At 49.6% G+C, this 11,974-nt stretch overlaps 1 protein-coding gene across 4 annotated transcripts in view; it reads left to right on the top strand.

Moving 5' to 3' along the window:
• The first annotated feature begins 335 nt into the window (after nucleotides 1–335).
• Nucleotides 336–11,974, top strand: part of DHX37 (DEAH-box helicase 37) — a 47,017-nt gene continuing 35,378 nt past the window's right edge. Inside the window, exons 1-3 of one of the 4 annotated variants that reach the window (XM_035258154.3) lie at nucleotides 336–545; nucleotides 7,292–7,458; nucleotides 11,416–11,528. In XM_035258154.3, coding sequence (XP_035114045.2) covers nucleotides 440–545; nucleotides 7,292–7,458; nucleotides 11,416–11,528 — 386 coding nt within the window. In that variant the 5' untranslated portion in view covers nucleotides 336–439. Of the gene's footprint in view, nucleotides 546–2,672; nucleotides 2,867–7,291; nucleotides 7,459–11,415; nucleotides 11,529–11,974 lie in introns of those variants that run through there. The other 3 variants (XM_054239097.2, XM_054239096.2, XM_035258155.3) reach the window with 3 other exon arrangements.

Genomic DNA, 11,974 nt, shown 5'->3' with positions numbered 1-11,974 from the left:
ATATCAGAAAATGCAGATGCGCAAACCGGAGTTGGGGAGAAGTCTGGAGTATTGGGGGCAGGGGCACATTTTAAAAGGTGACAAAACACTCCCACTCTCAAGCAGCCAAATTAGTATCAGTAGCTATAATTCAGATTTAAACTCAGACTACCCCAAGCGAGAAGAGCCTGGGTCTGAAACTCTGGCCAGGGCTGGGATATCAGGCCCCGCCCACCTCTCTAAATAGCCACTACCCCTGCCCGGCCTGGCCCCGCCTCTCCCTCTCTTCACGGTTTCTCTTCCAACCCCGCCCCTCAGCGGCAGGGTCAGTTACGGTTCTCGCGATAGCGAGACCCGGAAGTCTTACGGCGGGAGTTGGTAGTCCGGGAACCCACGTGGGCTGGACTTGGGATTTCTCTGCTTGTCCGGTCCGCTGGAGCCCCCACCAAGCCGAGGCGCCATGGGGAAGCTACGCCGGCGGTACAACATCAAGGGGCGCCAGCAGGCGGGTCCTGGCCCCTCGAAGGATCCCCCCGAGACGCCCCTGGTGCAGCTGGAACTAGAGGGTAAGATGTCCCGGGACGAGGGTTGGATTTCGGGGACTTCCCAGGGGGGGCCTGTGCCCTGCCTTCAGGACTCTGGGGTGAGGGGTCCCAGAGAGGTGGGATGGATCGTGTGGAGTGGGGAAATGGGTCCCCCACCATTTCGGATGATCCAAATGAGAGGGGCTTAGTGACAGCCAAGTTTTAACAGTGTATATGGAATACCCGGGGTTTCTCTTGCCCTCAAATAGTAACATGGAGAATTTTGCAAAAAATAAATAAATAAATAAATAAGTAGTTTCATCCGTTCCCATGACTTCTATTATAATCTCCAAGGAGCCCCAAATGTGCTTTTTTCAGCCTAGTCTTGTCTGTTCAGCTTGCAGGCTGGCTGACATTTCTCTCAGACCCCTTTTTAGTAGTAGCTCCTAATACATGCCAGGCACTATTCTAGGCACTGGAGAAACACCAGAAAGGGAGATTTTTAGAAAATCCCTGAGTTTATCTGCTTATAAGAGGCGACAGGCAAACAATAACATGTAAAACATAGAAAGTTCTGTGGATACAGTGGGCAGATAAAACAGAAGAGGCCATTGGGTGAGTCGCCGCATCCCACAGAGTTGCTGGAGAAGACTTCACTGTGTTAAAGATCTGAAGGAGGCCAGAGTGGCTGCCTGAAGTTGAGAGAAAAAACAGGGGGCCAAAGCAGGTTGGCCTGGACTGGGGTCTTGGCCAGGACTGGGGCTTTTCCTCTAAGTGAGAGGGCAGCTGTGGGAGTGTTTAGAGCAGAGGAGGACAGATGAGGGCTTATATTTTAACAGCATCCCTTTGGGAGCTGTATTGAGGAAAACCAGTAGAGATCAAAGGTAGAACCAGCAGCAGGAGGAGGTGGAGCTGATGCTTGGCCAGGGGGCAGCAGCAGGGAGGTGAGAAGTGGGTGCATTCAGGATGTGTTTTTTTTTTTTTTTTGAGACAGAGTCTCACTCTGTCCCTCAGGCTGGACTGCAATGGCCCGCCCTCGGATCAGTGTAACCTCCACCTCCCAGGTTTAAGCAATTCTCCTGCCTCGGCCTCCCAAGTACCTGGGATTACCGGTGTGCACCACCACACCCGGCTAATTTTTGTATTTTTAAGTAGAGGCAGGGTTTTACCATGTTGGTCAGGCTGGTCTCGAACCCCTGACCTCGTGATCCGCCCACCTTAGCCTTCCAAAGTGCTGAGATTACAGACATGGCCCATGATGCTCAGCTCAAGATGTGTTTTGAAGGCTGAGCTGGCAGTATTTGTGGCCTGACTGGGCTTGTGCTCAAAAACAGTGGAGTTGACAAAGAATGACTCCCAGGGGTTGAGTGGGCAGCTTGTGGAGAGGATCAAGAAGTCAGCTTAGGGTTTGGGTGGTTTGGGGCCTATTAGGTATCCGGGCAAGGAAGGTAGGCAGGCAGCTGTTGACTCAGATACTCAAGAGACGCAGTCCAGGTGGAGATACCCATTTTGGAGTCGTCAGTATATAGATATTTATTTAAAGTCAGATGACTGAGGGCAGGAGTCCAGCCCTGGAGAAGAGGGAAATAAGGAGGCTGCAAGGGAGATGGAGCGGCCCAGAACGTGTGTGGTGAGCTGCAAGAGTATAAATCCTGAGGCCAGGGAGAAGGACTCTCGCCGTGGGTCAGGTGCTGCTTTGGAATCAGGAAGGGAGGGAAGGACCACTGGATTTAACAGCGGGAGGGCAGTGAGCACCTCGGTAGGGCTGGTTTGGAGTGAAGCAGTTGTGTGGGTTCAAGGATGTCCTACAGGCCCCTGAAACTAAACATGTTCTAAAATTGAACTCATCCAGCCACTTATGTAAGACCCCAAGGGCCAGGCTGATGTGGCCATGAAGAAAGATTCTAGAAACAGAAAGAAGGGTCACCAGGGCTGCTGGAGGAGTTTACTTCCTTCCACCCACCAATGAGCATTCTCTTCCACACTGTCGATGGACCTGGAAGGCAGTGAAGGTATAGGGATGCATGTTAGAGTGCAAATCTGGAAGTCTGAGTTCACGCCTCGGATGTTGCACAGACAGGCTGGGCATGGTGGCTCACACCTGTAATCCCAGCATTTTAGGAGGCCAAGGCAGGCAGATCAGTTGAGGTCAGGAGTTTGAGACCAGCCTGGCCAACATGGTGAAATCCTGTCTCTACTAAAATACAAAAACTAGCTGGGCATGGTGGCAGGCACCGCATGGAGAATTTGGCAGATACTCAGGAGACGGGACCTACTCGGGAGGCTGAGGCAAGAGAATGGCTTGAACTCAGGAGGCAGAGGTTGCCATGAGCCAAGATCCACGTCACAGCACTCCAGCCTGGGTGAGTCAGACTCCATATCAAAAAAAAAAAAAAAAAGAATTGCACGAGAGGCTGGGAATTGAGGCAGATCCCCTAACCTCTCTGCACCTTCCTTTTCACGTCTGCAGAATGGGGCCATTGGCACACGTTGAGGGTCCTTAATCCAATATGCTCCAAAATTTCAAAAGTTTTTAAATGTCAGCATGACACTCAAAGGAAATAAATGCTCATGGGAGCATTCCAGATCTCAGGTTTTTGGATTAGGGATGCTCAACCAGTAAATACAATACAGATATTCCCAAATCTAGAACATATCTGGTCCCAAGCATTTCTGATCAGGGATTTTTTTTTTTTTTTTTTTAGACAGAGTTTCGCTCTTGTTACCCAGGCTGGAGTGCAATGGCGTGATATCGGCTCACCACAACTTCCGCTTCCTGGGTTCAGGCAATTCTCCTGCCTCAGCCTCCCGAATAGCTGGGATTACAGGCACAGGCCACCGTGCCCAGCTAATTTTTTGTATTTTTAGTAGAGACGGGGTTTCACCATGTTGACCAGGATGGTCTCGATCTCTTGACCTCCTGATCCACCTGCCTTGGCCTCCCAAAGTGCTGGGATTACAGGCTTGAGCCACCGCACCCGGCCGGGATCAGGACTATTTAACCTGTCGTAGCCATCCTACCTGCTGTCAGGGTTTCAGAGGTGGCAATTTGGGAAAATATGTTGGTGACTGAAATGAGAATGCTTTGAAAAGTGAAGAAAGGTTACAGAGGTGGGGTGTATCCTGGGATAGGTGACAATTCTGTGACAATTATGGCAGTGACAGTTCAGGATGGCGCCTCAAAGACAGCCATAGACACTGGGCTGACACTTGAAACTAGGCCATCTGAGCAGAGGGGCTGAGGTCTTTGAGACCCAGAGATTTGGGGAATGTTACTGCTTACATCAGAACAGGATGTTTCCGGGTATCCCTGCCTCTGTCAGGGACCAGAGGAACCTCATAAGAATATGAGTCAGATGCCAGCCAGGTGCAGTGGCTCATGCCTGTAATCCCAATACTTTGGGAGGCCGAGGCGGGTGGATTGCAAGGTCAAGAGTTCGAGACCATCCTGGCCAACATGATGAAACCTGGTCTCTACTAAAAATACAAAAATTAGCTGGGCGTTTGGCACGTGCTTGTAGTCCCAGCTACTTGGGAGACTGAGGTGGAAGAATTGCTTGAACCTGGGAGGTGGAGATTGCAGTAAGCTGAGACTGCACCACTGTGCTCCAGCCTCGCGACAGAGCAAGACTCCTTCTCAAAAAAAAAAAAAGAATATGAGTCAGATGCCTTCTTTGAAGAGTCCACCCGACAACCCATCTGATATCCCCATCCACTTACTTATTCTTTTTTTTTTTCCTTTTTTTGATAACAAGTGTGTGTGTGTCTCTCTCTCTCTCTCTCACCCAGACTGGAGTGCTCACTGTAACCTCTACCACCTGGGTTCAAGTGATTCTCCTGCCTCAGCCTCCTGAGTAGCTAGGATTATAGGCCCTACCATGCCCAGCTAATTTTTGTATTTTTAGTAGAGATGGGTTTTCACAGTGTTGGTCAGGCTGGTCTCGAACTCCTGACCTCAGGTGATCCACTCGCCTAGTTCTTCCAAAGTGCTGGGATTACAGGCATGAGCCACTGCACGTGGCCCACTTCCTTGTTCTTAACACAATTCCTTATTCTTATCATAGTGGTTCTCAGACTTTTTGGTCTGAGGATCCTTTTAGAATTCTTAAAAAATTGAGGACCCCAAAGAGTTTTTGACTGTGTGGGTTATATCAATTGATACTTATTGTACTGGAAATTAAAGCCTAGATATTTTTGCAACACAAAATTATAGGTGCAGGCATGTGCTCCAATAGCCATCAGCAACATTATCACAATTTGAAGCCTGCAGAAAAACACCACACCACTGTCCTCCAGCCCTTTTTTGTTTCCTTTTAGTTCTATTGGAGAACTACAGGATAGGGAGAAATAGGGGATAGCTTGGATTGCTTAACATTATTTCATCAAAAAAAAATGTATGGCTAAAAGGGATTTGAGGAGAAAAACCAAAACATTTTAAAAAGAATCTAAAAAAAATATATCAAGAGAGGAAATTTTTTCTAATTATCTCCTTTTTGATTTTTGTTTTTTCTTTCTTTCTTTTTTTTTTTTTTTTGAGACGGAGTTTCGCTCTTGTTACCCAGGCTGGAGAGCAATGGCGCAATCAGAGCTCACCGCAACCTCCGCCTCCCGGGTTCAGGCAATTCTCCTGCCTCAGCCTCCTGAGTAGCTGGGATTACAGGCACATGCCACCATGCCCAGCTAATTTTTTGTATTTTCAGTAGAGACGGGGTTTCACCATGTTGACCGGATGATCTCGATCTCTTGACCTCGTGATTCACCCGCCTCGGCCTCCCAAAGTACTGGGATTACAGGCTTGAGCCACTGCGCCTGGCCCTTTTTTTTTTTTTTTTTGAGACAGTCTTGCTCTTGTTGCCCAGGCTGGAATGTAATGGCTCAATCTTACCTCACTGCAACCTCCACCTCAAGCAATTCTCCTGCCTCAGCCTCCCAAGTGGGTGGGATTATAGGTGCACACCACCACGCCTGGCTAATTTTTGTATTTTCAGAAGAGATGGGGTTTCATCCTCTTGGCCAGGCTGATCTCAAACCCCTGACTTTAGGTGATCTGCCCACCTCAGTCTCCCAAAGTGCTGGGATTACAGGCGTAAGCCACCACACCCAGTCCATTATACTTAATTAGGGTCACAAAACTGGTCCTCTTTCTGACATAAAGACATAAAAAGCAAACAGTTTATCAAAGAATCAGATACTGCCCACACGGGAGCACCAGAGAGCAAACTCCAGCATCAGACGTCAGACAGACACACGTATCTGCCAAGGTCCATCCTACCCAAGATTCTGTGCTTGGTGGAGTTGAAGAGTGATATGGTGACTGAATTTTTCTAAAATGGTCTGGGATGCATACTTTCAAACTATTATGTTTAGAAATAGGTATGACACAAACTTAGCCTAGTCCACTATACACTCTTTCTTTTGTTTTGAGACAGAGCCTTGTTCTGTCGTCCAGGCTGGAGTGCAGTGGAGTGATCTCTGCTCACCGCAACCTCTGCCTCCCAGGTTCAAGCAGTTCTCGTGCCTCAGCCTCCTACACACTGAGATTACAGGTGTGTGCCATCACACCTGGCTAGCTTTTGTATTGTTTGTAGAAATGGGGTTTTGCCATGTTGGCCAGGTTGGTCCCCAACTCTTGGCCTCAGCTGATCTTTCCAAAGTGCTGTGATTACAGGCATGCACCACCGTGCCCGGTCCCACTGTACATGTGAGAACACATCAGGCTGGTCATGGTGGCTCATACCTGTAATCCCAGCACTTAGGGAGGCTGAGGCTAGCGGATCACTTGAGGTCAGAAGTTCAAGACCAGCCTGGCCAACATAGTAAAACCCCGTCTCTACTAAAAATACAAAAATTAGTGGGCGTGGTGGTGCATAACTGTAATGCCAGCTACCAGGAGGCTGAGGCAGGAGAATTGCTGGAACCCGGGATGCGAAGACTGCAGTGAGCCGAGACCGCTCGCACCACTACATTCTAGCTAGGGTGACAGAGTGAGACTCCATCTCAAAAAACAAAAAGAGAACATCATAGGATTTTTTTTTGCGGGGAGTTTTTTGAGACAGAGTCTCGCTCTGTCACTCAGGCTGGAGTGCAATGGCATGATCTCAGCTCACTGCAACCTCCACCTCCTAGGTTCAAGAAATTCTCCTGCCTCAGCCTCCCAAGGAACTGGGATTACAGGCATCCACCACCACGCCTGGCTGATTTTTGTATTTTTAGTAAAGACAGGGTTTCACCATGTAGGCCAGGCTGGTCTCAAACTCCTGACTTCAAGTGATCCACCCTCTTCGCCTCCCAAAGTGCAGGGATTAAGGTGTGAGCCACCACACCAGTCCTTGAGAACATCACAGTATTGTTATGAAAATAGATTTGACCTCACAGCTCAGGAGGAGGCCCCCATGCAGGTCAGGGGACCTGTAGGAGGCGGGACTAGAGCCACCTCCAGGAGAATGGGGCCCTTTTTTTTTTTTTTTTTTTTGAGACGGAGTTTCCCTCTTGTTACCCAGGCTGGAGCGCAATGGCGCGATCTCAGCTCACCGCAACCTCTGCCTCCTGGGTTCAAGCAATTCTCCTGCCTCAGCCTCCCCAGTAGCTGGGACTACAGGCGCACACCACCATGCCCAGCTAATTTTTGTGTATTTAGTAGAGACGGGGCTTCACCTTGTTGACCAGGATGGTCTCGTTCTCTTGACCTCGTGATCCACCCGCCTCGGCCTCCCAAAGTGCTGGGATTACAGGCGTGAGCCACCGCGCCCGGCCGAATGGGGCCTTAATAAGCGTCTGTGCTCTTTTAGAAAAGGACACGTTGAAGGGAGTTGATGCAAGCAACCCGCTCGTTCTCCTGGGGAAGAAGAAAAAGAAGACCAAAGCCCCTCTGGCGCAGAAGCAGAAGAAGCCTCTGACCAAGAAGGAGAGAAAAGTGCTGCAGAAAATCTTAGAACAGAAAGAGAAAAAGAGCCAGGTATGCCCCGCCCAGGCAGGGGCTGCCTGCGGCTCTCCAGAGTAGAGAGATGGGGGGTCTCTGTGGTGCAACTGATAGAACTTTCTGGAATGAGGAAAATTCCAGTGCACGGTCCGGTGCAGTAGCCACTAACCACCTATGGCTGCTGAGGCAGAGGAACTGAACTCAGCTATTCCACAGAATGTCAGACTTTTCTCCTTAATTGTTTTTTCTTCTTTTTTAAAATTTATATTTATTTTTCTTTTCTTGTTTTGTTCCCCCCACCACCACCCTGCCTTTTCTAGCTCTACCAAACCTTAAATGTTTTATAGAGGAAAAAAGTTTGTCGTGGAAAATTCAAACACGTGCAAAAGTAAAGAGAATCGTACAGTGAACCCCCACGTGCCCGTGGCCAGCTCCAACACTGCTCAGCCCCTGGTCGGTCTTGGATTATCTCAAGTGCTGGTCACTTTCCCACACCTGGGTCATTTTGAAGCAAATCCCTGGTAGAATGAACCTGTGCCAGTTGCCTAGGGATGCCATACAAATGACCACAAACCGAGGGGCTTGAGACAATAGAAATTTGTTCTTTCCCAGCTTGGGAGGCCAGAAGCTCAGATGGAGGCGTTGGCAGGGCAGTGCCCTCACTGGGCTCAGGGGCCCTTCCTGGCCTTGTCCTGCTCCGGGAGGCTCCAGCTTCCCTTGGCTTGTGGCTGCATCACTCCACAGAAGAGGGAATCTCTGCCTCCCTCCTCCCTCGGCCTTTCCTCAGTGTGTCTCTTCGAGGGGCGCTTCTCATTGGATTTAGGATACTCAGATACTCAGGATCATGTAATCTTGGGAGCCTTAACATAATTACATCTACAAAAAACTGTTTTCCAAATAGGGTCACGTTCACGAGTTCTGGGCTGTGAACACATCTTTGAGGGAGGCCGCCATTTAACCCACTATACATAGCATTTTATCCATAAATATTTCAATTTGTATCTCCAAAAGTAGAGACTTCTTTTTTTTTTTTTTTTTTTTTTTGAGACGGGAGTTTCACTCTTGTTACCCAGGCTGGAGTGCAATGGCGCAATCTCGGCTCACCACAACCTCCGCCTCCCAGGTTCAGGCAATTCTCCTGCCTCAGCCTCCTGAGTAGCTGGGATTACAGGCGTGCACCACCATGCCCCCAGCTAATTTTTCTTGTTTTTTTAGTAGAGATGGGGTTTCACCATGTTGACCAGGATGGTCTTGATCTCTTGACCTTGTGATCCACCCGCCTCGGCCTCCCAAAGTGCTGGGATTACAGGTGTGAGCCACCACACCCAGCCCCAAGACTTCTTTTTTTATGAGACGGTGTTTCACTCTTGTCACCCAGGCTGGAGTGCAATGGTGTGATCTTGGCTCTCTGAAACCTCCGCCTCCCAGCTTCAAGCATTCCTCCTGCCTCGGCCTCCTGAGTAGCTGACATCACAGACATGCTCTCCCGCGCGTGGCTAATTTTGTATTTTTATTAGAGACAGGGTTTCTCCATGTTGGTGAGGCTGGTCTAGAACTCCCGGCCTCAGGTGATCCACCTGCCTCGGCCTCCCAAAGTGCTGGGATTACAGGCATGAACCACTGTGCCCAGCCAAATAGAGACTTTTAAAATAGCCAGAATACCGTTAGCACACCTAATCTTTTTTTTTAATATCAAATATCCAGTAAAGGTTAAATTTCCCGGGTACTCCTCACCCATCACTTTTTTCTTCTCCTATTGTAATTTATTCGTTTGTCTTACAGAGTTTCCTACCTTCAGATTTTTGACACTTCAGTTTAAACATGCTCCTCTGCTGTCAGGTTTTTTACACTAGTGTTTAGATCTGCAGCAGTGACTCTCATCTGGGACAGTTTCACCTCCCCCCGTCCGGGGACATTTGGCAGTGTCTTGAGACATTTGGGGTTGTGACAACTTGTGGGTGCTGCTGGCATCTGGCGGGTGGAAGCATGGGATGCCGTTAACCGTCTACGATGCACAGAAAAACAAAACCTTATTTGGCCCCAAATGTCAACTGTGCTGAGATTGCGGAACCCTGATCTGGAGGCTTCGTGAGAATCAAGTTTGGCTTTTGGCAAGGCCCCTGCACGCGGGAGCTGTGTCTGCATCAGGAGGCTTGAGGGTCTGTCCCCAGCAGCTGTGGATGGGCCGTCCCCAAAGCCTTAGTAAGGGAAGACTCACTCACCTGTGAGCATGTGCTTTTTTGGGGGGCGGGGACAGCATCTCGCCCTGTCACCAGGCTGGAGTGCATTGTCGTGATCTTGGCTCACTACAACCTCCGCCTCCCAAGTAGCTGGGACTATAGCTATGCGCCACCACGCCCAGTTAATTTTTGTATATTTAGTAGAGATGGGGTTTCAGTGTGTTGGCCAGGCTAGTCTTGAACTCTTGACCTCAGGTGATCCACCCACCTCAGCCTCCCAAAGTGCTGGGATTACAGGCATGAGCTACCGCACCTGGCCAATTGTGTTGTTTTTATTTGGGCCAAGGTCTTGCTCTGTTGCCCAGGCTGGAGTGCAGTGGCACAATCTCAGCTCACTGCAACCTCTACCTCCTGTGTTCAAGTGATTCTCCTGCCTCAGCCTCCCGAGTAACTGATACCACAGGCATGCGCCACCACACCCAGCTAATTTTTATATTTTTAGTAGAGACGGAGTTTCACCATGTTAATCAGGCTGATCTAGAACTAGTGACCTCAGGTGATCCGCCCGCCTCGGCCTCCTAAAGTGCTGACATTGCAGGTGTGAGCCACTGCACCTGGTCAATGTGTCCTTTCTGAATCCTATGGAGGGTGCTTTCCCGCTGTGCTGTACTTTGCTGTGTGTGTGTGTGTGTGTGTGTGTGTGAGATACACACATAGAAGTGTGTATAAAACCTACATGTACAATTACAAGAACAATAAAGCAAAAACTCAAGAAACCCTCACCCAACTGAAAGAAGCCCACTGGGTACACCCCCTGCACACAGCATTGCTCAGGGTAGCTTGGCATCGGGCACACAAAGCTGCCTCCTTCCTCAGAGCGGTTAGGGAGCGTCGCTCTGCATGACTGGGCCGTGCTTCATTCGAGTCCTGCTGTTGGACATCTGGCTGGGCCATCGTCTTCTACTGTGATGCCCTGCTGGAAAGAGCCGTGTTTATACAGCCCCAGATTCTGTCAAAGGGGTTAAAAAAGCCCATGCCAAGCTTGCTGTGTCTGCTGATAGAACTCCATGCAGCAATGGAATTGCAATTTGACCTCTGGTTTTAAAAACTCCAGATGTTAATGGTGCTGAATTTTTTTTTCCTTTTTTTGAGGCAACCTCTCACTCTGTCACCCAGGCTGGAGTGCAGTGGCACTATCAGGGCTCACTGCAAACTCCGCCACCCGGGTTCAAGCAATTCTTCTGACTCAACTTCCTGAGTAGCTGGGATTACTGGGGCGCACCAGTACACCCGGCCAATTTTTGTGTTTTTAGTAGAAAAGGGGTTTCACCTTGTTGATCAGGCTGGTCTGGAACTCCTGACCTCATGATCCGCCCACCTCAGCCTCCCAAAGTGCTGGGATTACAGGTGTGAGCCATAGTGCCCAGCAGAATTTTTTTTTTTGAGACGGAATCTTGCTCTGCCGCCCAGGCTGGAGGGGAGTGGCGCGATCTTGGCTCACTGCAACCTCCACCTCCTAGGTTCAAGCGATTCTCCTGCCTCAGCCTTTGGAATAACTGGGATTACAGGCACCCGCCACCACACCTGGCTAATTTTTGTATATTTAGTAGAGATAGGGTTTCACCATGTTGGCAGAGCTGGTCTCAAACTTCTGACCCCAGATGATCCTCCCACCTTGGCCTCCTAAGTGCTGGGGTTATAGGCACGAGCCACTGCACCCGGCCATGATGTTGAAATTTTATTAGAGTCTCGCTTCCCTTCTTAGGAGAGGGTCGTGATGGCAGATGGATAACACACTCGTTTGCTTTCCCAGCGAGCAGAGCTGCTGCAGAAGCTGAGTGAGGTCCAGGCTTCCGAAGCTGAGATGAGACTCTTTTATACCACTTCGAAGCTGGGCACTGGGGACCGCATGTACCACACCAAAGAGTGAGTCAGCCAGTCCTTTCCTGACCCTTCCCTCCCTCCAGGGCCCCCTAAGGAGGGCCCACGGGTTATGGGGTCCTCTGGGGTCGGGACAGTTGAGAAAATACCTTTGTGTTGGCCCGAGCAGCTGACAATTGATTGTTGTCCTAAACGCCTCAGGTGGGTGAAGGCCATCGCTGCTGCTGAACCTTCTGCGACACACAGGACAGCACAGTTTGTCACTCCAGTGAGGTCCATGTTTTCTTGTATTGCAGAGTCCCACGTCACAGGCTCTTCCAGCTTTTGCACAGCTGATTAAGCCAGAAATTGCTATTAAGTGGTCAGAGGCTGGATGTGGCCCATCGGTGGGTTTTGTTTGGTTTATGTCGTGTTTTAAGGCATGAGGGCTATTCGTCAATATGTTAGCTTCTTGGAACTGCCATAACAAATTACTACAAACTGGTGGCCTA

The sequence above is a fragment of the Callithrix jacchus genome, chromosome 9 (assembly GCF_049354715.1).
Source record: "Callithrix jacchus isolate 240 chromosome 9, calJac240_pri, whole genome shotgun sequence".
Taxonomy (NCBI): domain Eukaryota; kingdom Metazoa; phylum Chordata; class Mammalia; order Primates; family Cebidae; genus Callithrix; species Callithrix jacchus.
The sequence above is the reverse complement of the archived record's forward strand: the minus strand, read 5'-3'. Positions and strand labels throughout refer to the sequence as shown.